The sequence below is a fragment of the Charadrius vociferus genome, unplaced genomic scaffold, assembly GCF_000708025.1.
Source record: "Charadrius vociferus isolate BGI_N301 unplaced genomic scaffold, ASM70802v2 scaffold90, whole genome shotgun sequence".
NCBI lineage: Eukaryota > Metazoa > Chordata > Aves > Charadriiformes > Charadriidae > Charadrius > Charadrius vociferus.
In genome coordinates, this window is record NW_009647222.1 from 414,444 (window position 1) to 439,652 (window position 25,209).

At 38.0% G+C, this 25,209-nt stretch overlaps 1 protein-coding gene across 1 annotated transcript in view; it reads left to right on the forward strand.

Moving 5' to 3' along the window:
* The window catches only part of WNK1 (WNK lysine deficient protein kinase 1), a 108,790-nt gene that overhangs the window by 3,493 nt on the left and 80,088 nt on the right, over positions 1-25,209 (forward strand). Inside the window, exon 3 of the mRNA XM_009879744.1 lies at positions 7-208. Within this exon, the coding sequence (XP_009878046.1) occupies positions 7-208 (202 nt within the window). The remainder of the gene's footprint in view (positions 1-6; positions 209-25,209) is intronic.

Genomic DNA, 25,209 nt, shown 5'->3' on the forward strand with positions numbered 1-25,209 from the left:
TGGCAGCGCGTCAGCTGCCAGCCGGGAATTTGAGGAGCGGAGAACACAGCAGGAAGATATTGAAGAGCTTGAGACCAAGGCAGTGGGCATCTCCCCGGATGGCCGCTTCCTGAAGTTTGACATCGAGATTGGAAGAGGCTCTTTCAAAACTGTGTATAAAGGACTGGATACGGATACCACTGTGGAAGTCGCCTGGTGCGAGCTGCAGGTAAAATAAATATAAGATGTGAATTACCAAAGCACAGTCACTCTCCCAGGTGCTAAGCTGTGTGCTTGAAGGAGGTAAAATCCATTGACTTGAGGCCTGCTTTATTCAGACAGGGAACTGCAGACCTTAGCTGAAGCGCTTCTTTGGAAGAAAGGTGCAGCCTTTCCTTGGAGTCAGTTTGCCTTTTAATTCTTTTAAGTACTCTGGTCTCTGAAGATTTTTTTAGCTTTATCATCAGAAAATGTACTACAGTTCTGGTTTTTATAGTGTCTTGCATTTTACGCCTCCAAAAGGTGGCTTGGAGGATTGTAAAAAAGCTTGTACACTGCTTCAGGGAGAGTGAGGGAGAATTTGTAAGTGAATGTCAACTTGAGTTAGCCTTAATTTTTCAAAATTTGTTTAGATGTTTTTCTTAGAAAAAAGTCTGAGAAATTAACATTTTATTATATTTCATGTTTTTGGCAGTGGGCTCTTCTAGGAGGTGACCCTAGAATGTACACATTTCATTGTAAGTTCTAGGGTTCACACTTCATAAAGGGCACAAGGAAAGGAAGAAAGTAATTGTGGCTTTTCTGAAGCCTTAAAAAAAAAAAGCCTCTGAAGTTTAATCTTTCCAAATGACTGGTGAATTAAACTGGACTAAGACACTACGCTGCTACCAGGTTTCTGGCCTGAACAGAGACAGAGTTCTCTAGAAGCCCAGTCTAACAATGGCAAGAACACCTTTATTTCCACACGAGTCAGAGCTTGTATAACCAAGACACAGGTTGCTGTGCAACAACCTTAAAAGTGGGAAGAGCTTGGAGTACCAGGAACAAGTACCTGGTGTACTAGTTTATTAAAAGTATAGTGCTTGCTTTTTAGTGTTGGGTTTTGGTGCATTTTATAGGGGGCTTCATGTAGTATGGCTTTATTGTTGTATGTGTTCCCATCCAATTTAGGGCAGACAAAGAACATTGGGTCAAAATCCCAGAAGTCTTTGAGCGGTTTTTAAGCAGTTAACTGCGCACAAATGATTGATTGCAGTGACTGTACCAAAACTCAGAAGCAATTTTATATCTGTTCCAGTCAAACTGAGAGAATTTATGAAGAGATCTCTTGATTTGTATTCATGTTTGCTTTTGGATGATTGCTCAAGCATTCTACAAGTATCTTGGTTGATTATGTTATTGCTGTTATTCTACACTTACTGACTGTGGAAGTAATCTTTGAGTTTTCTTTGTGACCCATAAGCATGCCCCACTCCTCTGTACTAGCTATTTACAGCAGTGGCAGTTTTTTGAATGTTAATTTTAAATTGAAAAAGTGAAATGGTCCAGTGTTGAGCTCTGCTTAAGCTTTTCACATGCAGTTTGAACTGAAAGGAGATTAATAATCCACAAAAACTGTGATTTTTATTTGAAATTTTAGTCTTAGCAATTTTGAAGTTCCTTGACTTTAACCCCTGAAATCTGTTTTAATATTCACTCTCTACTTATTGATCAGAAACAAGTGCCAGCTTGACATCAGTCACTTCTTGCTAACATAGTGTCTGTTGGAGTCTCTTAATCATCATCAGTACCATGTGGACAAACTGTCTAAAGAAGCACCTTCTTTGATGTACTTTAATAAAGAAGTTCATTTATAAAGCTCATGTTGCTGAGCTTTCAATTGATTGAAGAATTTAATGTGTAATATTTAAAATGACAGATTGCAAAAAGGATGAGTTAAAATATTTGTAAGGGGGAAATATTTCATGTCTTGGAGGTTAATTACATTACAGAAGTTTCTTGTGGGTTAAATTATTCTGAAGGCTGTAGCTTTCCTCTCTTCAGGAGACTGCATACAAAATTACAAGTTTGAAACAAGGATATGCATTTTATAGCTGTTAAAAATACTTGCTAAAGGAGCTGGTCTCTCTACAGTTAGTAGAATCTTTTAAGATTAAGTCCTGTTTTATTGTTTGCATCTAGAAATAAAAGGAGGAACTTGGTGTTGTTGATATGATGGGTACAACCTCTTTATCTAGGACAGTACAATTGTTGACAGGTTATTGATACTCATTATACATGATTTGTATCAAAATACAATCTGGATTCAGAAAGATGGACTGAAACCTAGGTGCTCTTGGTTTTCCAGAATGCCATGGTTTGAGGATTGATTGAACCTTCAAAGCGTGATTGTTTTATTAGAGAAACATGAATAATTTTTCTTCCATGCTATATTACACCAACCATAACTAACGATGGTTACTTTTAATTGTCTTAAAATAATGTTCCTTAGCAATAGAAGAGCTTTTCTTCTCTGTATTCATGCTGGCAAGTGTTGGCATACTAGATGTCCAACCTCTCCTAGGGTCTTCTCAACAGTGCTACTGTAGTGCTGCTGGAATGAGGCTGCTCAGCATGATTATGCAGACTAAGTTGTTCTCCTGACCTGTCCAACATTGATAAAGGTGTATCACAGTTCTTGATTGCAAGACGTGTAACAGAATGGTGTGAGAACAGTTTGTACTTTTGCAGAGTCATTGGGTGTATGTTCTTTTAAGACTTTTCTAGCATACCTCGAATACCTCGGTTTCTTTAAAATCTCTGCTGTTTGGAAGGAGGCTAGATGTCAGCTGCTTTCATCTCAGTTAAACTACAGCATTTAAATATTGGAGCAAATTCTGTAGTAGGAATCTTGTGGATCAAGGACAGCTCAGAAAACATTGTGGTGGTCTCTGGCAGAATGAGTCTTTAATGCCGAATAATGCAACTGTACCTAATTTTTAAGTATGTACTCTGTAATGATAAAGTATAAAATATGAGAATATCAATATGCTTCCTTTCAAGGGGAGTTCAGGTGCTGTTTATCAAATGCAGCTTGGGTTCCCAAGTTACTGATGATACTCTGGAGAATATTGCTCCACATCCTTATGAAGGCACTTGAACTGTGTTGTAATGCCCCTTATGCTTGATGTACTGAACTGTGGAGAAAATAGGAGAAAGAGCTGAAATTCTGTGGGCGACCTAATGGTGGTGTTAGTATCTATAGCAAGGGAGGTCCTGGCCAAGACTCTGTTTTTTCTTGATCTGTGGAAGATGGGAATATTTGATTTGAATGACTTGATTATTTCAAGGTTGCTTATAGATGTGTAACAAAATCCTAACAAAAGATGTGACTGATGGACTATCCTAGTTTACTTTGTGGCCTGTCTATATGAAGCAAATTATAACTGAACCTAGTTTAAATATTGGATGCAGGTATTTAAATGTGAAAGATCTGCCCTGCTGTGAGCATAGTGGAGCTGTGAAGAGCTCAGCAGCAACTGCTTAGGGCCAGTCCTCCGCTTCAGTTACTGCAAGGAAATTTTGTGTAGTGTTAGCCTTCAAATACTTTTATTCCCATTGTATATATTCATCTCAACTCTAGTTATTCTCAGTCAAGTGTGCCTCCTGCTGTTGTCATTAGCACATCTTATAAATTAGGTGTAGTTAGGGTTACTGTTTTAAAGGTCTTTAAGTAGGTAGAAGTTGGCAAAAGTGGTTACTGCCACTGTTTTCTATTTTAATTTCAAATAACTCTTCCTGTACAATCATGTTACTGGTTATTCTTTTGAATTACATCTCTGAGCAGTGAGTCTTTTGTCACCTCTGTACAGTTCAGGTAACGTGGCTAAAACATGATGCCTTTTCCTGTTGCATTAAGTTTATCTTTGTGAAGTAATACTCTTATGCCAAAGGTAGCAAGACTCAATAGTTGACTGTAAAAGTCAAATCTTAGGGTAATGTGTCATCCTGTGAGTCCCTGCTTCAGTTTGAGTTGGTTTTAAATCAAGGCTGTCATTTAACTTCTGGTTTACAGAACAATACAGGGTGGTGCAGTCACTTGCTGGACTGCAAAAATCTTGTGTCTAGAATTACTCCTCTGTATTCTGTCACTTGAATTAGTAACTTCAAACATGAAAGTGCACTTCATGGTATGGAAGGTAAATTGGGCTCTCTTTTATGCTGCGTATTGTTGGGCATTTGAAGACTTATCTCCTTTCATTTGGACAGTGTCTTCTCTTAAAGGAAGCATGATTTAGAAACTGTTATTAGAAAGATATTTTCATTAGTTGAAAATGCATTCCTGGTAAGCTGTGTGCATTGGAGAACTGTACTGCTTGTCTGGTACGTGCTGTATCACTGCTGTCCTTTGTATTTCTTTGACAGAAAGGGCAGGTTGGTCAGTCAGCAGTTACAGTTAAAGAATGCATCTTCTTGCTGATATGTCACTTGGTCGGTCTTACTGTGGCATCGGTGCAGTGTTAGTCAGGTTATTGTGCTTAACGTGAGCTGCTGAAGGGGAAAAGGAGCTTGAGGGCTGTCTCTAAGCGAGATAGGGCTTCTCGGGTTAAGAAATGAGTTTGAGATGTGAAAGTGGTGCAAGAACAGTATGTTGTACTCGTTACTACTTTGAGGGGAAGCTGAGTGTGAATTTGGTTACCTTTAGTTACAAATCTTCTAAGTAATAAACTAGTGTAGGTTACACCTATGCCATTCTGTTGCAGACTGTTAACTGTAGACCAAGTGTACAAATACTTTGACTTAAAAATGGATTTTTCTTCATACAGGCAGTAGCAATCAAAAAAGTAGAGAACAAATATAATGCCATAACTAAATGTGAACCACGAGATTCTGTAGTGCACTCTGGTAAAACTGATAATGCAACTGGTTGTCACTTTATTACAGGAAATAGTGAGATGCTAAATAACGCTTCCATATGTCAGTATTTTTCTGAGTGTAACAATGTATAGAAGTTAACACTTACAACACAGGAAGCTGCTTGGATATGATGTATATCCTTACTTTTATTGACGCTTCAGATTTAACTATACCTACCTTTATGTCTTAGACGTAAAACTTTATTTAATACTGATTTTTAGGTCAGCAGGCAACAATGGAATGTAGTTTCTATACCCTGGAGTATAGACTCCACTGCAGACTCACCATGATAAATATCAGCTTACTGAAATCAAAGTATAATTCTTAAAAATCTCTTTGCTTTCTGGACTGGCTGAGCTGGGAACATTTCAGAAGCTGCACGTTCAAGTCTGACAACCAAAAAAGGTCTTGTAACACATAACTGTGGCATCCTGTAGTCTTTTTTTAAAGCTGGTTTCATATTGCTCACTAGGAGGCCTGACTGCAAAGATGCTGGCTCTGGTGCACAATTGTATAGCTGCATTAAAGTAAAGTGGAAAAAGAGATCAAAATCTTTATGCAGTGAGAGGAAGCTGAGGAGTGTGGACGTGGAATTCATCTGTCTGTTAAGTGCTATTGGAAAATGATTGCATTCTGCTAGTTGTGGGGAAATAGCATCCTGAAAAAAACACACATTCTTTGAAAGCTCTAACTGTGGTTTAATTCTGAATATTGTAAAATATATTTTATAAAACTTCTACTGAAACAGATCAAGCACAAGTCTAATCCAGTATGGTGACTCCCATGCCTATCCTGTATTTCACATCGGTGTTTAACATAACTCTACTAGTCTTTGAGTATAACTATATGTGGCTAGAGCCACTGTAACAGCAGCAGTGTGCCTCCTGTTCATCACTACTTCTGAATCAGATGCATAATTGTCACAAATGTAGATTAATAAAGGTATGTGGCAATCTCTGAACATTATTCTGTCCTTATTAGCTCTTATTCTGTTCTCAGCTCTACAAAGTCCAAAATACTGAAAGCAAAAAGCTGTAAAACCATAAGTGTATAATCGGTTTATAACACTTTCAGTTTACAGTGGATTTCCAAGTGTCTTCAAGTGTGCATGCATAGGGAGCTTGAAATTTTGTGCAGTAAGGTCTAAATTTTCTGTTGGTTTCCATGTCATAGGGTAGAACAAGTTACTGGTACTTACTGGCTTCAGACTTCTGATGTGAAAATTTCTCCTTTAGCTAACCAACAAACCCCCACTATATTTCTGAGTGTTTGTGCTGTAATTGATACAATTGACAACTTGATAAATGACATGGGAAAGGAGCCAGACTAATTACCTGCAGAAGTATAAACAGTGGTCAGGCTCCCTCAGACTTTACAGAGGTGACCCTGAAAGAGAGAAGGGAGCTTTAAAGTACATTCTGGAGGTGCAGCTGTTATGAGACCTCTACTTAGGAAAATAATCTTACCTCAAAGGGATATCACTTTTGGAGATGGCTGTAGTTCAATTTGTAACTGGCTGGTTGCAAGGCAATAAATATAATCGGAGAAGTACATTCTGAAAATGCAGCATTTCTTATGGAAATAAACAGATTCTTATTTGTCGGTGCGGGTGGGTTTGAGAGCTGCAGAATTAAATCTCTTAAGTGAGATTTGGTTTGGGCTGTTGTGGTTTAAAATAAAAATGCTGAACTTCGTAACTAAACTTTAGAGGGCTAAGGAAAAGTATCAGGACTATAATCTTTCTTTGAAAGGGGAGGAAAAAAACCCACCTGATAAAACTCCCTGGAGACATCCTGTATAGAGTCCTTTGAGAGCTGTCAAGCAGTGTAATAAATAAAACAAGCGGTAATAGATCTGTAGTAGTCTCCATGGATGCAGTGTGTGGTGCAGTGTAGATTCAATGCCTTTTGGTTAGCAACATCCCTCCAGGCCACATGTTCTTTTTCTTATTTTGTCATTGTTTTTTTGTTTCATACCAGCAGCTTGTTAAACAGCACAGCTCTGACTGTCACCCAGGTTCTCCATACTGCATGTTACAAAGTTTGTGCTAAGCAGTGGCAGTCTTGATGCTTCCTGTCATGCATGTCTTCAGAAACTCTCATTTCCTGTAAAGATTAGCAACCTTTTTTTTGAGATCACTAAATTGGTTCCTCCAAATCATGGTTGAGTTGACAAAAAAGTTGAGTATTTTTCTGTTTCAGTCTTTAAGTTCATATTTTCAAGCTTTTCTTAGTCTTGAGAGTTATTAACTTACGAAAAACGGAAATGCAGACATAATGGCTGTAACATTTGGGCTATAAGAAAAAGAATAAATATGCAAGTTTGCAGTGCTTCTGCAGCTGGGCATAAGACTCTCTTGGCAGAGTGTGTGGGGTTTTTTTTGACAGCAGATGGTAGAAAGTTACTGTTTTCAACTCTTTAGATAATGATTCCATGGTTTTAACTTGATTGTGACATGTGTACACCATGTCTGGAAAAACACTCTTCCAATATACTTGAAACAATTTCTATTCTAAATAGCTTGATTTGTAGTGCTGCTTGAAAATAAATTTCTCAGAGTAGTTGAAGACTTCTATCTAATATGAGGCATCTGAAAATCTTTTCAAATATGGTGTCAAAATTCTTGTCCTAACAGATGAGACACATTTTTATACTGGCTTCATGAGTATTTTTGTGGAATCTGCTTACAGCCTCTGTGACTTTCTTCTGGCTGATTTTGAGAATGATTCAGGCTATGTACTGCAACTTTAACAGCATTCAAATGTCTCTGGTCAAGATACCACAGGTATCCTTCTTTCTACTTTACTTCCACTTTCCTCAGCATGTTTAGAAATTGTCATACCAGGACTTCTCAATGTGTGGTATTGGTTGCCCTCGTTATTCCCCTTGGGAGAGCCAGGGGAAGTGAAGAGGTGACTAGAATTGAATCTGTGGCTCGCTTGAGGTCATCCTTGAGAAAGGGGAGCTTGCTCACTTCTTGTCTTATGGGCACAACCTGCAGAATACTCCTTAACTTGATGCAGCAAAGGATGAACTTTGTGTTACTGATGTTCTGTGCTATGTGATGCTATCCTCTTAACCCAAAAAGAGATCTTAACAACAAGATCATTGCAGATGTTGCCAAGTCGTCTTTTGTTTTCTAATAAGCTAGAGTAAAATAGCTGGCATGGAATGCAGTGACCAGAAGAATTCAGATTCAGTTCTCAAACATATTCTGAATTTTTCACCTGGTGATGACAGGTGCATTGCTCATACCCAGATAATTCTAAAGCACTTCCAGATTTCCCTGGGTAATTCCTTGCAGCACTGTATGTTACTTTTGCATGGCTTACAAGCAGCTAAACATGCTCTTGGTTTGTATTTAAGGAAACTGCAACCTGCTAAAAAATAGTTGTGCTGGATTTTTTTTTTTCTCTTTTAGATTCTATTTAAATATTAATATCAATGTAAAGCAGTAAGCAATTTTTACAAGGCTAACTCATTCTAAATTGCCCAGGGAGGCAAACTTACCAAGTTTGGATTTATCATTTTAGATCTAAGCAGAATCTTTGGGATTGCTACCTGCATTCTTAGTTTAGAAATCCTGCAAAAAGTACGTTTATACTTGATGGCCATCTATCTTGTAACTGAAATACCTATGAGCTTTGAAGTGATGTGTCAATGACATTGGAACTAATGGATTGTCCAGGGCTGTGTATTTTAATGTAGGGGATGCCATTTCTTTTTGTGCTCAGTGTGCCCAAGAAGATGATTCTGAAATGACCCGATTCATCTATTGGCAATTGTTTGGGCAGCAATTCTCTGGAGTATCTGTTCTCAGGACAAGATCATTGTGGTGCTTTTCAAGTCGTCTAATTTCATGAGTGGTTAGCAGGGCTCCTTTTAGCATGTTACCAGTAAGATCAAGACAAAGAGGAAGCTTTGGCAGTTCTGATAACTTGAGATGTGGATGCTATATTTCGAGCCATAGTTCAGAATGGTTCAGATCCTATCACCTTTGTTAATAAGCAGTCATTGATAGAAACTTTTGATAGCTATCCACTGAACAGCTATTTTTCTGCTTTAGGACAGCAGAAGGCGTGGAAAATAAGCTTTATTAGACCCCTTATATGAGGGAGAAGCTTTGTTTGTTTAGCTGCTCTGGATCATCTTTTTCATCTGGATGGTTTCAGCCATTCCTAACTTCATTGCATCAGTAGTTGAAGATAGTGGATTCTGATAGCAGATTTGGGGCTAGCAACAGAAAGCAAAAAGCTAGAAATGGAAAAACTCATTTAAGTGATTGAGAGTTTATTACCACCACTTAAAAGAATTTGTAAAGAATAGGAAAGCTGATCTCTCTGTAAGTGGGGTAAATCTGAAAAAACTATGGAGGAATGCTGAGCTAAATGGAAGATAGTGTAAAGCTCATACCAACAATTATGTGTATTTTATCTGGTTTTGGCCAGTTAATATAGTCTTGTGATAGTTTAAGACTATCCAACTGATGGTGTTACCCAATTTTCCTTGGACATTTTCCTCTCTTAGAGTAACCCTGTGACTTCTTTCTACTTTGCTGACTGTTGCTGGTGAGTTTATGACCCCAATCTGAGTGTATTTTGACTGCTTCTATCCTGGCAAAGATTAATGACACGCAAACAATAACCCACAAATATTCCTATTAAAAGCTTCAGCAATCCAGGCTGATTATCTTAAGGATCTGCAAATCTGTGTACACTTATGTAATATGCATCTGTTAATGGCAATTTCTGAACTGTTAGCAGGTTTTGCTTAAATGTTGCAAATGTTACCATGTCTGTTTTCAAATCTGCTTCTTTTAAGCAAGTCTTTTATTCTTACAGATATTTTCCAACATAAAACTATTTTTGGTATGTCTCTTTCTTTATTCAGCTGCTTACAGTACGCTTTAATTTGGGAAATGCAAGTTGTGTATCTATATAAAAATGCTAGATGCTAACTTAAAGTGCTCTGGTTTGCTATAGCTGATTTGGACTTGCAGCCTTTGAGTCTTCCCTGAAGAAAAAATACGATAAATGAGACTAAACTTGAATTGGAGAGTTCTTGCGAAGCAGTCCATTCAGACAAGTATCCTACAGTACTGTCTGAAAAGTGATTGAAATTTTTTTTTTATATTGCCTTCTCTGGCTGTGGACAAGTAGAGATTGACAGTATGTAGAATGGCCTTTGAGGGCATGGTTGTTATTTGCATTTATTGTGGTTTGGGGCTTAGTGAGTTGTTAGGCTTGCCAGGAACAGTGTTCTGAAAATGGAGAAACTGCAGAAATCCCTGGTACAAAAATAAAACTTTTAAGTTCAGATTTAGAATGTTTTTTCTGTGGTTTTCTCTACTTCCTTTGCATGCAGCTTGAACTTTTTTCTGCAGACAGGCGGCTTAAAAGCAGAATGCGTTTCAGGTTGTCTGTACCTGGGGGCACAGGGGAATTATACAGGGCACTTGAATTTGATTTTTTTTTTTTTTTGGCCTCTTGATGGCAACTGTGAGCCAGTTCAGGTGATGGTATATCTTTTGCTGATCTCATTATACAAGCCTGAACATATCTGAGAGGTTCAGTATTTACCCTCAGGAACAACAAAAAAAAAAGTGAAGAGGCTCTGGGTTGCTGGTGAAGACTAAAATGCTGTAGTACAAGAATAGATTGTGCGTGGTCTATACCTGAAGATGTGTTATTAAAAAAACCTGTCTTAAATGCTCAAGTTTCTTCTAGGAAAATGTGCATGTATTTTTATTTTTATGGAGTCCCTTTGGTTTTGTAGACTATCTGCTTGAATGTTCAGTGCTTTTCAGTGGTTGTGGCAACAAAAAAACCCCCCAAACTCTGAGAAATCTGAGGAGGAACAAGGAATTTTGGCCTCCCAAGCTGCAGTCATCTTGTGTTTGCAGAAAGTGAAAAGATCCCAGGGAGTTTTGGTTTGAGTTGCATTTATGCTTGAAGTAAATTTCATGTACAGAGCAAACATATGTAGTTAACATCCCGATTAGGGACTGCATTTTTTTTTTTTCCTGTCTGTATAGGAGAAGAAATCTTTCCAGTTGCTTTAGATTGTGATGCAACTGTTTATGAATGGTCCTGTAGTTTGTAATTTGTCCCTTCTATCTGGGTGTTAGTAAAGGAAACTTTTGTTGAGTGTTAGTAAAGGAAACAATTTTGTTGAAATAAGTTTCTTGATTTATTCAGGTAGTATGCCTATAAAGCAAAACTTGCTATTGTCAGGTTACACTAAAATAGCTTAATATCTTCTACTGTTCACTTCCTTTTTTGCGTTTTTGACAGACTGGTGATTTTTCTTACAGTTGTTGCCCCTAGATTTTCCAGGGTGTTTGCACAGATGCATCAGATGGGATATAGGGCTTGTTATGGAACTGTATGTGTATGTATGGTGAGGGTAAACAAACAAAAAAGTGCCACAACAGTAATGCAGCACAAATTAGAGCATGTCAGTGCTGAACATGACTAAATGTGTATGATAGCACTTAATTCAAATAGGAAAAAGAGGCAGTTGTCTTGTCTACATCTTGGGACTAGGGTTCAAAAAAAATGTTTTTCTTCTTTCCATCCAGTATGGAATGTTACTTCTCAAATTTAGGTGAATCCCAGAAAACTAAGCAGAATTGAAGTTTGATTTATTGGTGTTGGCGACTCCTAAATCTGTCATTACTATTGAATTAAGTGGTTTCTTCTAAGGAACTTTGAGAGTTGAAAAGGCACTTACAAGACAAAGGTGAGGAACAGCAAAAAAACCTTGTTTTGTAGGATGTACATGACGTGAATTTTAAAGTTCTAGGACCACGCAAATTAAAAACGGTGAATTGATTCTGCAAATTCCCATTGCTATGAATGGCTAGTTCATGAAAGTATCATTAATATAATGCTTGTACTAAAGTCTGTGGATTTCTTCACTGCTTTTTGCCAAAATACCCCCGTTTTTATTTTAGTTTAGTAATAGCTTATTCAATAAGCTACCTACTGTTGACATACCTCAGTTTCTCAGTTTTTTACAGACTTGTGGATTAAATATGTGTAACTTATGTGAACACGTAGAGTAACTTTATGCATGTATTGACTTTGAGCTGTATAAGGGCTGCAGCTGGTAATGATGAACACTTTGTTGCTATTTGTTGTGTTTTTTTTAGTGTTTTGTAATAGATTGTAAAGCTGCACATTTTGTCTCTAAGGTAAAACTTTGTGACCATAATTTAGGTGTTTGAAAGAGGTTTTTTTGGAACCGGAGTGACATCTATCCCAAACCAGCATCTGTGGCCTAGTTAGTGGTAGATGACTAGCTGTTTCAGAAGGTTTTCTGGTTCTGTTTTCTAAGATACATAGATGAAGAGCTCTAAAGTGTTGAGTTGAACAGGAGTGAGAAAAACTTTGCAGAGTATTGCTGCCCCAAATGTAGAGGTGTTAGGAAAACTCCTAATGTACCTGTGCTATAAATGGTTTCTGCTTGATAAACCAATACTGTAAAATCCCATTATTCTTTGGCATCTGGGAGCCAGCATCCTTAGATTCTGTAACATGTAAGTGATAGGATTTTGAATTGGAGGTTGCTGATAAACTGATTCAGAAGAATCTGCAAGAGTTCTGGTAGCCCTTTTTTTCCACATATGAAAACTAACAGTGTCTGTTTGCACTACCATCTCAAATGGTGAAGCAAAGAAAGGGTTTAGTTCTGTGAAGAAAGCTGAAATAGCTTTAGATTAGGTTGGGTTAATCAAAGGAAGTAAGCCAAGATCAGCTGTGCTAAAGCAGCTAGCTGTACTTTCCAACATCAGCAAAATAATTCCCAAAATTCTTCTTGTGGTAGGCTCTGTTATTTACTATTATTGCAAATTGCTGGTTGGTGTTCCGAATTGTTTAACTGAAGGTTTGCTTCACTACAGTTCTTCAGTGGTTTGACCTCTGTCAGAAAACAGTTGTGGCTTCTAATGTGGTAGCTTATAAGATAGCACTGAATTTCTAAAGTATGCTTGTGTTGTGTGATTTTACTGTTGTATCACATCCAAGAGTATATGTTGCTCAACTTCTGATCTTGGTAACTTTTTGCAACAAACCACATGGTTTGGGTAAACTTGTAAAATTTGAAGGAGCACGACTGTTTTATCTAAAATCACTGATAAACACCAGGTAATGACTCAACTGGTACATATGTTAACTAGGTTGGTGTGGATAAGTGCAGTTAAAAAGTAGCATGCTGTAAGCATAGTGATGTTTTAAGTATATTTTATCACTTAGGAGTATGAAATCTGAGGAAGTTGGCATTGGAATTCAGAATGGAAATAATGAGTTGGTTGACGATGTAGAAAACTATTTTCCACTTTCCCTTTGACTTCTGTCCTTATCTTCTCTGGCAATAATATGCAGGGAAATGTATCTTTTGTTTTTCTTGTTCCTGTGTGGGAATGGTAATTGTTCTTGTTTCTTACCTGTTCAGGAAGTATTCTCCTTCCTCCCTCCCAACAAAACACTGTATCAGTCATTGCCAATGTAGCCTTTTTTTTCTTTATTTTCTAAGTTTGGCCTTCCTGAATCCTCCTGTGGTCCCTGTATAAGCCATCTGGCAAAACAAGGATCTCCCCTCCCCTGTACTCTCGAATGAAGCAGATTTTCTATCTGTGTCTATGTTCAGCTACCCTATGTAAAAGAACAATGGGCATGGTTAAAACCTGCATAAATTTTGACTTCTGGAGCTGCCTTCTTCCAAACTTAGATTTTTCCAGCTGGTAAATCAATATTATCCATGAAAATGTGCTTACAGTTCTCTTGGGAATTTGCCTTATATTCTTGCCTTCCCCCTTCTCAAGCCAAATCTCTTTCCAGGAAGGGAAAAAAATCCACAGACTAGATTGAGCTTCAGCTGAATGGGGTGTCTCATTTCAGATACACTTTTTGCTGCTTCTCAAATGACCAAAACATAAGTGACATCTGAGTTGTCTGTTTGTGTCATGGGTCAAGGGCAGTCCAACTCAGCAGTTTCCCTTTCCTCTTCCCTGAGTTTTGTTTGGAAGCAGTAGTGAGTTGCCATTCTATATAGTCATCCTCTTGTCATGAAGACCAGATGGAAATACGTCAGTTGTTTCATGTATAAATACTCAGCCCAACAGCTGTGAGTTTATCAGGAGTCACTGGCATCAGAAGTTGATGACCAAATTGTTGGTTTAGAGGGCCGTAAGCATTACTTTAACTTGAACTAAAGCTGTACTATGAAACAGTTTAAGACTCATTGAAAGAAGAAATGAAATTGAGCCACTTAAATGCAAATTCCTTTTTCAGGTGAAGTTATAATTCTTTTTCTAAATTATTATAGAAGTCCTCTTATACGGATGATAATGTTTCATCTACTGATGCTTGATTTTACTTAAGGTGTTCCTAAAGTAGCTAAAAGGATTGCTCTGAAGTATTGTAATTGTCTCCTTTCCTTTTGTAGTTTTATTAGGTAAGAACATTTACCCAGACTATTTCCCAGTGGTCTTTTGGCCATTTGATAATCCTCAGTCTGTGTTTCAATATGGATTTCTAGCAAAAAAGCTGAGATACCTGATGTGATCCTAGCTAACAATGAATCAAGTGTAATGAGATTTATAATAAATCTACTTGACACTGATAATTAAGCGGGTTAACTTGACTTTGCAGGTTGCAAAGGGTTATTGCTGCCATCCATGTGCAAATGAGCCTTGATTTATTCCAATAATATTGAGGAAGGGTGTGTGTGTGTGGAAGTCTGCCAATGACTGTTGGCTGTTTGGTTGCAAAATGCAGTGTGTTGCATGGGTTGCTGAGCATAATGTGAAACAAAGTGCCATAAAAAAAACTTGAGTGCTAAGTACATGACTGAAAAGAACCACTTTAATGGCAGAATGGGCATGGTCATTAACTTAAAATAGCTTCTCTGCAAAAAACTAATGTAAAACTAATGTAAAACGAGGTTGTAGGTCTTGACTAGTGAAGACTGCAGTGTATAGGACTGAAACAGAATCAGAAATGAAAATTTCCAATAACTATAGACTTATGCTAAAAATAGCCCTAAAGAAACAAGAACAACCCTGGGGAGACTGCCCATCTTTTAGTCAAACCACCTTCTCAAACCTTGAGAGGAGTTGTGCCTGTTACTCTAAAAAGGTTTCTAGTTCAAAGGGGTACTTGAGATATTTTTAATGTCTATGATTAACAGTTTTATACAATGGAACAATAAATGTGATTGACCACACTGTTAGTTCCTGGTCTCTGCAGGCCTCAAAAAAGTCCAAACCCCCAACCAAAGATAAACTCTGAAACATTGTCTGGTTGAGTTGCTTTGTCTACATAGATCTCACTTTTGCTTCCAGGTATGTTGTGTTTTAGAAATGGTTTTCTTTTGGCTCGTAGAATTTACTAATGCTGTGCCTGTGTGACAGAAGCCCTTGCAGCCAGTATGAAACAGGTGATTTGCAGCTCTAGACATTTAAGGAGTCTAGTGGGAGTTAGGGAGGCTGATGCTGTTCTGGAGACCTTTACTGAGGATTTTGTGGCCTTTGAATTGCATGTGTTATTCGGTGAAAACTTGTGTTTGAATCCACATTGTTGGTGTAAATGATGGGAACGGAGAGCATGCTTTTTGTTGACATACTGATGGTGCTTATGGATATGTATTTTAAAAAGTCTGCAACTTCCATGCTTCAGAATCATGATGGACTTCGGTTCTCCCTCTTCTCTGTCTATAAAATAAGTTGTCTGGGATAGGTCATGTTCTGGTAAATGTTGGTAATTTTTCAGCTGTATATTGGTGTGTGGTCTTGCTTTAGTGTCAAGGCACTAGGAAGTCTTTCATCTGGAACCTCATCCGAATGGCCATTTTCTAGTTTAGTGTCAGGTTTCCAGTTTGAGGGTCTGGGAGTCATCAGCATGTGCTCTTGGAAGTAGCAAGTATAGCTGTTAGCCTGGCTGGTTTTTGTGGGTTTTGAACAGTCTGTTAGACATGGTAGGATAACAAAATATCTTCAGCCTTGAATGACAACTTCTGTCAAGCAGAGATCAAAGGTCATGGTGCTATGCACTTTATCACATCTTGGGACACATTCATCAAAGATAAGAGGGGATTGACTGTCTTACTGGGGAAACTGAGCTGAATTAATTTGCCTTTTTATCGGTTTAGTTTCACTTTTTTGTAAGCATCTGTAGCTATTGTGCTGTTTGGTTTTTAGTTCTTCCTGAATGGTGGTAGCACAGAGGCTATTTGTATCTAGCCACATGCTCACGTTACCTCAGAGTATCTAATAGGACTATGATTGGTGATGGTATAACTTGAAGACTCCAAATAATAGCATAATTGATTTCTTTTTTTTTACTGTTCCTGTTGAAATACTTGCCATGTTTTTTTTTTTTCCTCCAGTGTTTCTACATGATTCCTGCGGTGGTGTCTATGGGAAAAAAGTTTTCTTGGATGAGGAGTCTGGGTTTCGTCTGTCTTGTATCTTGGCTTCTAATTCAATGTCTGACCAGTGTTAATGATATTGTATAAGCTAACTGTAGGGACCCAGTTGGTTATTCCATGACAAGTATGCCACTTTCCCTGAAAGAAGTGGTGCAGAGGAAACTTAAGGAGAGAAGAAGGTTTACCAGTAGACTTGGCACTGCAGCTACTTTCCATAGTTGTTACTGATGAGGGACAATATTAGGTTATTGTGCCTTATAGTTTGTGGATGTTAAATGTGGTTTCCTTTGATCCCGAGGGTCAAGGAGATGATGTGTATTGTCTAGTCTCCTATCTTGCTGTTTCCTCTTATCTTCTCCTAAGAAGTGAACTTACCCACTGGATTACTTGTGGATCTAATTTGGATATTGCAGCTGTAGGGCTTTGGATGGAAACACCTCCTGGAGTTACTAAACAGTAGTTCAAAAGACGAGCCTCATGTGTTACATTTTGAATGTTGTGCTTTAGAAAACAGAACCTGTAGAGCACTAATAGTTTTCTGATTTTATTCAGAAAAGGATCTGCAAATAGAGCAATAGTTGCTGTTAGCTCTTTTCAGTAACCATACTCTAAAAACATTAGAGGACTATAAGCACACTGAGTAACTAAAAATCCAAACATCATAGCAGCAGTGAGATGAAGTTGCAGAAGAGAAGTTGTTTCAAGGAGTTCTTTGGGTGAAGTGACATGAGGGAACACCTTGCTTGCGTCTCTAGGCATGGCAGGCAAAAATCCCACCACAGCAAATTAATGTTTGAATGTTCAGTGCAAGACTTGATGGCAATGCCTAAAATGATGGTTAAAATGATTATTAAGCTGTATATTACTGAATTTCTTTGCATTACCATGAATTGGTTTTTATAGTGTGCAAGTTGATAAGTATTTTTCTTCTTCTGAAAGTATAAAAATTAGTGTATTGGTCTGTCATGTTCATGATGGACTGAATTCCTTCAGTGGAGCTGCTGACTTTAATCTAAGGAACAACTTGTATCTTTGTGGATGAGCTCTATCCTCATCAGTCACTGGAAATGCTCTTGAAATAAATTTTGTCTAATGCCATGAAACCTTTTAGTTTTAACTCGGAGGGTAGTGAAATAAGAGTCTCTGTCTGGGAGTCCAGAACTGAGAAATCAGTTGTACATATTGTTGTAATACTCTAAGTTATTGTAGTGCAGGTGATGCATGTGCTGAACAGGAGTGTCAAGCAGGTCTTCTTTCGTCTTGACAGTGTGAATGCAGTTCACTCATCCAGTGTTAGGAAGCTGCTTACTGAACTCAGTGACTGCACAGTCAATGAAGCAGATAGAGAAGTCAGCTCTAGAGCATAAGTGTGTAACTTTCCTGGAGTCTGGATCTGTAATGGTCTGTAACTTTGCAAGCTGTCTTTGGAGGAAATGTATTGGTAATGCTCTATATTTACATAGTGGTCATCTACTTCTAAATTCTTCACCAGGACACATGGGACTAATATGTTAGGTAGCACTGCTTAGGTTTGATTCCTGTCGTAAGATCCTGCTTTCGGTTGCCCAACTGGTGTGTACCTTAACCACTTGGGCTGCAAGTTTTCAAGCCAAGTGTCTGTCTTGAGCTTAATTGTTTAAGTAGCTTCATCCAAGATGGTGGAGGTGCTTCAGAGAAAAATGCTTGCTTTGTTGCATCCATTGGCACCTTAAGCTTTTGTATTTCAGAGTTGTAAAGTAGGGTTTTGAAAGCAGTGGTGAGGCAAGTGGGTTGTCTTTAGGCTGAGGAAGTACTTTGAAGGAAATAGCTTTCAGATAATAAAGCTTTAAAATAAGTGATAGTTTCCAAGTAAGTCTGATCTAGAAAGTATCTTGTTTTAAACTCTGAAGACTTGATCCATGTTCTAGACTGCCTGTTGTCTACGTTAGCACCCATATGATGCCATATGAAGGAGTGTGTTCAACTTACAATGCATGGGGGCTTTGTTTTACGAATGTGTAATTACTTTTTGTACAGCACATGCAAGTCAAACCCTCAGGATGGGAAATGCACAATAGAAGGTTGTACAATATAATTCAGTTCCCTTGTTTGTGTTGCAACTGTTTAAGCTAGTAAAGTTTAGTATCCTCAGAAATGGCTTGCTTCATCAGGACATAAGTTTTTCTGGAGGAATAGGAATGGGAGTTTTCAAGTAGAAAATCTTGGGTGGAATAGCAGCCTCTATTTTTGCAGAAGCAGCAGTCTCTGCAGCTATTAACCTCAGCGTTCAACTGATGGAGAACTAGCTTTGGTTCCGGTATGTTGTAGTTAGTCTGATGCAAACATCTGTGAAAATGTACTGCTCAAATGGCTTTAATTATAGTGAATTCAGATCTTGCAAATTAATTTTTTAAAATTATTTTAAAAGCAAATGCTCTTGTCAAAATCTGTCTGCTTTCCCACAAGCCTTGAGGGGGAAAAATGATATGAATGGAATGGAATATATATATGTATTTACTAGATTTGGCAATTATCTTTATCCTTTTCTGTCTAATGCATTTTAAAATACAGGAGTTTTTATGTTTACAGTTGGGCCTTTAAAATACTTTTAAATAATTTCTCACATCAGACTGGACTCTTGACTTTCAGAGTTTAAGTGAAATAGAGCCACCAGCAAGCACTGTTGCTATATGGACTGCAGAGTTGGATAATGTTTGTGTGTTATTTGGGTTTTTTTTTGGTATAGTAGTCATGATTGTGTAGAGGGAGGGGAAAAGTAAAAGTCCAAAGAAATGTGTGTAAGTGGAACAAGTGCAAAAAATCTAAACAGTTTAAACACAGTAATAATCAGAGTAGTACTTGACTGCTTTTAGTTTTGTTCTAGTGTTTAGTATCTAGCATGTTATACGGGAATTCCTTTTTAATTAGCTCAGAGCCAGGTCTGCGCTATGTCTAATGTAGTTTGCCCCTCCTGGGAAGTGGAAACTTGAAAGTGCTTTGGAAGGAAGTGTTGGCAGGAGGTTATAATAGGAAAAGGCAGTTATTCCCCTGGATTACCTCAAAATTGTTCCTTCATTTTTAGGTAATTCTGGGTCTATGGTCTTAAGACTTCATGATGTTCTTGCTTATGATACCATCCCGTTCACTGTCTGTCTTTAGAAAGAACATGAATTTTGGAGGAAAGAATCCTATTTTTACAAAGCTGATCACTGCCCACAGATCACTTGTGAAGTCCTTATTTAGATGCAAGCATACCGAAGTCAGTTGAGATAAGAAAAGTTCATATTGGCACAAATTTCAGTTTCAACCTTACAGCCTTATATGTGTGACTAATTCTGAAATGGAGTCGTTTGGACTGAGTCAGCAATTTAGTATGTTGAAAGTGCTCAGGCTATCTCAGTTTGGTTTGTATTGAGTGTTAATTTGCTCTGCAGATGCAGAGCCAAGCTGATCGGTTACGTGAACCTTCAACAGAAGGTGACTAAGTATGGACCATGTCTAGCTGAGAAAGCATACTTTGAAATAGCAAATTACAAGAAAGTTTCTGTGAGATGCAACGTGTGTTGGAAGCATAGGGGAGATTAAAATACGCGTCGGAAGGATAGCAGCCTCTGTAGCCAAAGTGCTCAGGGCAAGAGCAAGCAGGGGGGGAACTGCAGTTCTTTGTTTGCAGTTCAGTCTGGATTTTATTACTTGCAAAGTGAAATCACAAGGGGGAATGTCTGTTTTTGATGGGCAGATATGTTGCAACGCATTTTGAAGAAGCCTGTTTGTAAATTTTTCGGCCTTCTAACAGCTTTGAAGAAAGAACTAACTCTGAGAGTATGATTCACCTGTCCAGCTCCTGGTTATTGGACAGCCTGTTGATCTTATTCCTCTTTCACACTTGCAGGCTGTTAAGTATTGATGCTGGTGTAGTTAATAGTAAATTTTGAGTTTTAAAACTTGCTACTCTGTACTCTGATATTATTCCTGGGTACTGAAGCCTATTTCCAGTATTTCTGAGGTGGTACAGCAGCAGGTGGTTACGCTTGGCTCTCGCTTTTGGTAAATGAATAGAAAATGAGGAATAGATAAAGTACTTATCTTCCCTCTCTGACTGTTTTGTAAGAATTGAATTTTGTGGCCCAAACTGAGAAACTTGAAGGTCTAAGCATAAACCCCTGTGGTGGTAACAAGAAAACAGTCTTAAGAGTTTTTCTGTGTTTTGAGGATTTAGAACTATCTGACGACACTTCCATCATTTGATCCCCTAGCAAAAGAGGTTTTAGTATTTGATTCCCAAGAGACTGTTTCACACAGCTGTCCATTGAATGTAGTGAGGTCTCTATTTGGATCATAGCCATCCTGTGGAAAAAATATTTTATGTTCTAGTGGTAGGATCTTTGAGAAAAAAGAAAATAAGCAAACCTGCCTGAAATTCTTCAGAAGGAATTGCTGAGGTTCTCGTCAATATTTCTGGATACTAAGCATTCAGACATTAGAGTTTTGATTGGAAAGTTTATCTCGGCACTTGGGTTATTTCTGAGTTAATTGAACAAAGTGTGGGAGGGGCAAAGGAATTGATTCTCGAGTGCTTCCAGGCTGCTGCTTAAATGGACTTCGTACTGCTTCTGCTCATATGCTGTTGCCTGGTAGTTGGACAGAAGGCTCTTATTCTGAAAATGAATACGGCTGCTCTGTTAGATCTCTGGACAGATATTTATCTGGATCCTGTTTCTGCTTGTGAAAAAGGGCTCTTGTGTAGCCTTGGTTGTCTCAAGACAAAGATAATTCTGGACTGACCTTTCTAGCAAGAGTAAGTCTATGTACTTGTTAAAGTAGTCTCAAATCCACTAATTACTAAAACCAGGTCTGAGTGTTTAGTATCTTTATGATACTGTCTTTAGCTTAGTTAAAAATGTTTCATTGGGATGTTTGGGGTTATGTGGTAGGGCAAGTAATTTAAACAGAAATATGTAATGTCTCAAATCAACTTACCCACTCTTATTCCTACGGAAATGTAGTTATTGCTGCTGAAGCAAGGGATGCAATACCAGAATCCTTGTGCAGGTTTTCTGACAAACCACTTTCATTTAAATTCCAGCGTCCATGGCTTCTTCTGTATGCAGACTTGCTGAACACATAGGAATGTGTTTCAGACAGAGCCATGATGCTAAAAATGTTTTCAGATAACTTTTTGGCTAAGGAAACTTCTTTAAATGTTAAAGGTGGTTAATAATTAATTTTAATATATGATGCACAGGCCATCAGATATTTCACTGTAGGGGAGTAGTATTTGAATATTTAACTTTTTTTTTGATGATGCTATTTAGTTCACAAATAATATTAATTTTGAAATGCAGGTGGAGTTCTTCAGTGTGACAAAGTAAAGGAGGTAAATTGAAAACAAGAAAGCCTGTTTACAGGTTGTAATGACCTATTTAAGGTAGGCCCTTTGGACCATGACATCCTCAGGCATTATAGTTTGTCTTCAACAAATTCCTTTTAAGTGTTCCTGTTCAAACAATTGAAATAAAGTGGCACCAGACCAAGGACAGACAGTATGTGACCAAAGCACAAACTTTTTGTATAAGCTGTAGAAGTCTTAATAGCTGATTCATAGATATGTTGTGGTGAGTATCTGAGGTCTTCTAGGTCATGTTTGGTCTTCTGACAGTGCTGGATATTCCCAGTAATATTGTTCAGAAAAAGCCAGTGGCAATACTACCATGTATAGTCCCCAAATTCCAAGAAAAACAAAAAGTCCTGAATGTTCATCCTAAACTTCCTCTTGCATTTTTCCACAGCTGTCTGCTTTGTATCACCTTGGAGATTTCTGTGTTGATAATCTTTAATCTCAGCTGGTTTACACAAAATTTTACTTGCCAAAGCCTTTTCTTGCAGGTCCGTTCAACACTTGGGGTTTTTTTTCAACTTTTATAAAGATAGGTCTTTATTGTCCGAGGCATGTATCTTCTTACCTTGATTTACTGTACTGCAAAACACTTGCTGTTTTTTATGTATTATAGCCTGTGTTGCTTTAGATAATAAGAGCTGACTGGTCCCTTCAGCTGCATTTCAATTACACAGTTTCCTCTTATATTGTAACTCATAAAATTATTCAGGGTTGAACTGTAAAGTAAACTGTGCTTCTGGATGCAGAGTATGCTTCATCGTGTCAGTATTCTTAGTTGTTCTTCCTGCTGTTTGCCTACTGCTAAACACTTGAGTGGTTTCTCTCACTTGACTCAACTTTGCTCACGTTCCTTGCTCTGCGAATGATAATGTGCGTATTTTTAAGTGTACGTATTAGGGGTACATTTGATATTGTCTGCAATATTTCTGACTTTGTGAGTAGCTTTTTAGACGTACATCTTGTATGGGGTCAGTTGTAAACACGGGTCTCTCTAATGTATATGGTGTCATTGTGAAAGTCTATAATAAACATCAAGTGATGCAAGAACCTGATTTCATAAGTCAACTTGTCAGGTAGGCATGGACAAATTGTTACTTCTTCCCTTCATGAGAAGCCTGAGATGAAGATGGGCGTTCTGGTATATCACAGGATGACTGCATCATTGATGCAGTGAGGCTTAAAAAAATATAGTGCTCCTTCAGTGTGTTTTAGCACTTTCAATGGTTGTGAAATGCTAGTACTAATACTGGTATTTACGCAAGGTATTCCTGAGACCTCATCTAGAACACACGTTTTGGTCACACGATAAAACTCAGGGTTTCTGGAACTCTAGTTTTTCTTTACATGAGATCCCTTTTTGATTCTGTCTATCGTGCAAGAACATGCAGAACACCTGGCAATTATTTGAGGGATTTATGATGAATCCCTGAAGATCACTGAATGAGAGTTGTGTCTCTGAAGGAGAGATGTCTGGCATGGAGTTCTGTAGTGATTATGTAAGGATTTTCTGTTGGCTGCCAGTACGTGGCCTACACTTTGTGTATCATCCTGCCATAACTGATAGTAATCCACAATTTTGTAAATTAAATGAAGCACTGCTTTTGGATGTGTTTGCAGAAAAAGAAGCAAAGCTGGGAAGAGTAACTCCTCTAGTGTAATTAGGCTGCATATGCAATATATTCACTGATGTTGTATGTAAACTTGAAGCTAACATGTACTTTAGGCTGATGTGAGTTCATTTTACAACTGGGGGAGCACAGGGGACTGCTGCTTAAGTACTTGCATAGACAAACTTATTGCCTCTAGGCTTTATGCTGGGATTTTTGTGAGGGAACTAGTCAGAGGGACAAGATCATTACTAGTTCTTGTGTACCTTCTACTGTGATCATTAGTAAATCTTGACACTTCTGTATGGTTGCCAACCAGCATATTGATGCAACTTATAGCATACTGAAAAGTGTATATAACTAACTCATCCTCTTTGCCGATAGCTTTGTGAAGTATATGGGATGAAGAATTGTGGTATGTTTTTGAATCTCTAAATTGATTTGCCTTTATCAGAATCGGCTCAGGGTTCACACTAATGTTCTAGGCATGTACCTACTCATAAAAGGACTCTTATGGTTGTACAGAAGTGTGAAACAAAAAGAGCTACAGTTGCTCTTTTGATGCAATGAATTAATAAAACTGTAAGGTAACCAGAATGGATTGTGGAGGAGGCTTTTTTGCTTCAGTATTGTCACCCCCTGAATGGAGAATTGGATTTTCATAGTAAAATTAAACTGAGATGATTGGATGTACCTTCCCTCTCACTGACACAGCAATCAATTCAGTGCGAAGTGAGAATTGACGTGAGCTTCAAAACTTTTAATGAGGCATCTAAGCCAAGTGACAAGATGGTTCAGCTGGTTAATAGCTCATCAAGAATTCAGTTCAGCTAACACTTCAATTCTGTAATAAGCCATATGTAATAAACATAAGCCTTATTGTGAACTGGTATCAGATAGCAAACTTACCCATTTATCTTTCATGGATCAAATAGCAATTTTAAAGTGAAAATAAATAGATGAGCTCTCTGTTATAAAACTGATTATTTTTGTATAGCCCAGCATTTTGATTACTGTCCCTTATGTTCAGCCTCTCAGCATGAATAAATTGAATAAAACTTTTAGCCATCTTTTTTTTTCCAGACTTCTCTGTAAGGAAACACAAATGCTGCCTAGAATAGAAATGACTGAAGCTTAAACAGTTGCTTTCCATTCTTAGACCAGACTCTTGAGGACCTGAGAGATTCCAGAAGAGGTCATGTCTAAGCCATGGGTTTCATATCAACTGTTTAAAATTTTTCTCTTACTGTTTGTGTGGAGAGCAACATAAAATATATAATTGATTTGTTAAAACATGAGAATAGTTCTTGATGTAGACTGAAGCTGCAATTCAATTTTCATGGCTGTATTCAGAAGAGTGTAAGTTTCCCAAAGGAAATTTTGGGATTAGTCAATGTACTGATTATTCTTAGTCATTGTTTTCTGCGGAAGTGTAATTTGGTTCAGTTCTTCAGTTTGGCCTAGTTGCTTCGCTTATGACAGTTTGTACTGATGGGAGAGAGCACAGAGAGGCATTGTATAGATTTGTAATAATGTGTATATTCACACACAACACAGCTTGGGAAAACTAGTAATCCAATAGAGACTCACAGGTGATACAATTTTGCAGATGTTTGATTTTCCTGGGAAAAGTGAAGTGCTTTACTGCCAGTTACATCATATTCATGCTTCTTAGAATTTAAGTGGAAACCTAAAAATTACACTGGCTGAATTCTTTGGAAGCCTGTCAGCCAGACAGACTAGCCCTTTTGGACTTGTACAGGTTCTCTTCTCTGCCATTATCTTTTCAAGAGGCACTTGAGGTATAGCTGGCTGCCGCAGTCTCCAAGCAGCATGTTTGCATCTGTCTGTCTCAGAGCACTGGGCATGAGCCTTCCATCTAGTGTTGGAGATGATACTGAAGTGCACCTGTGGAGCAGT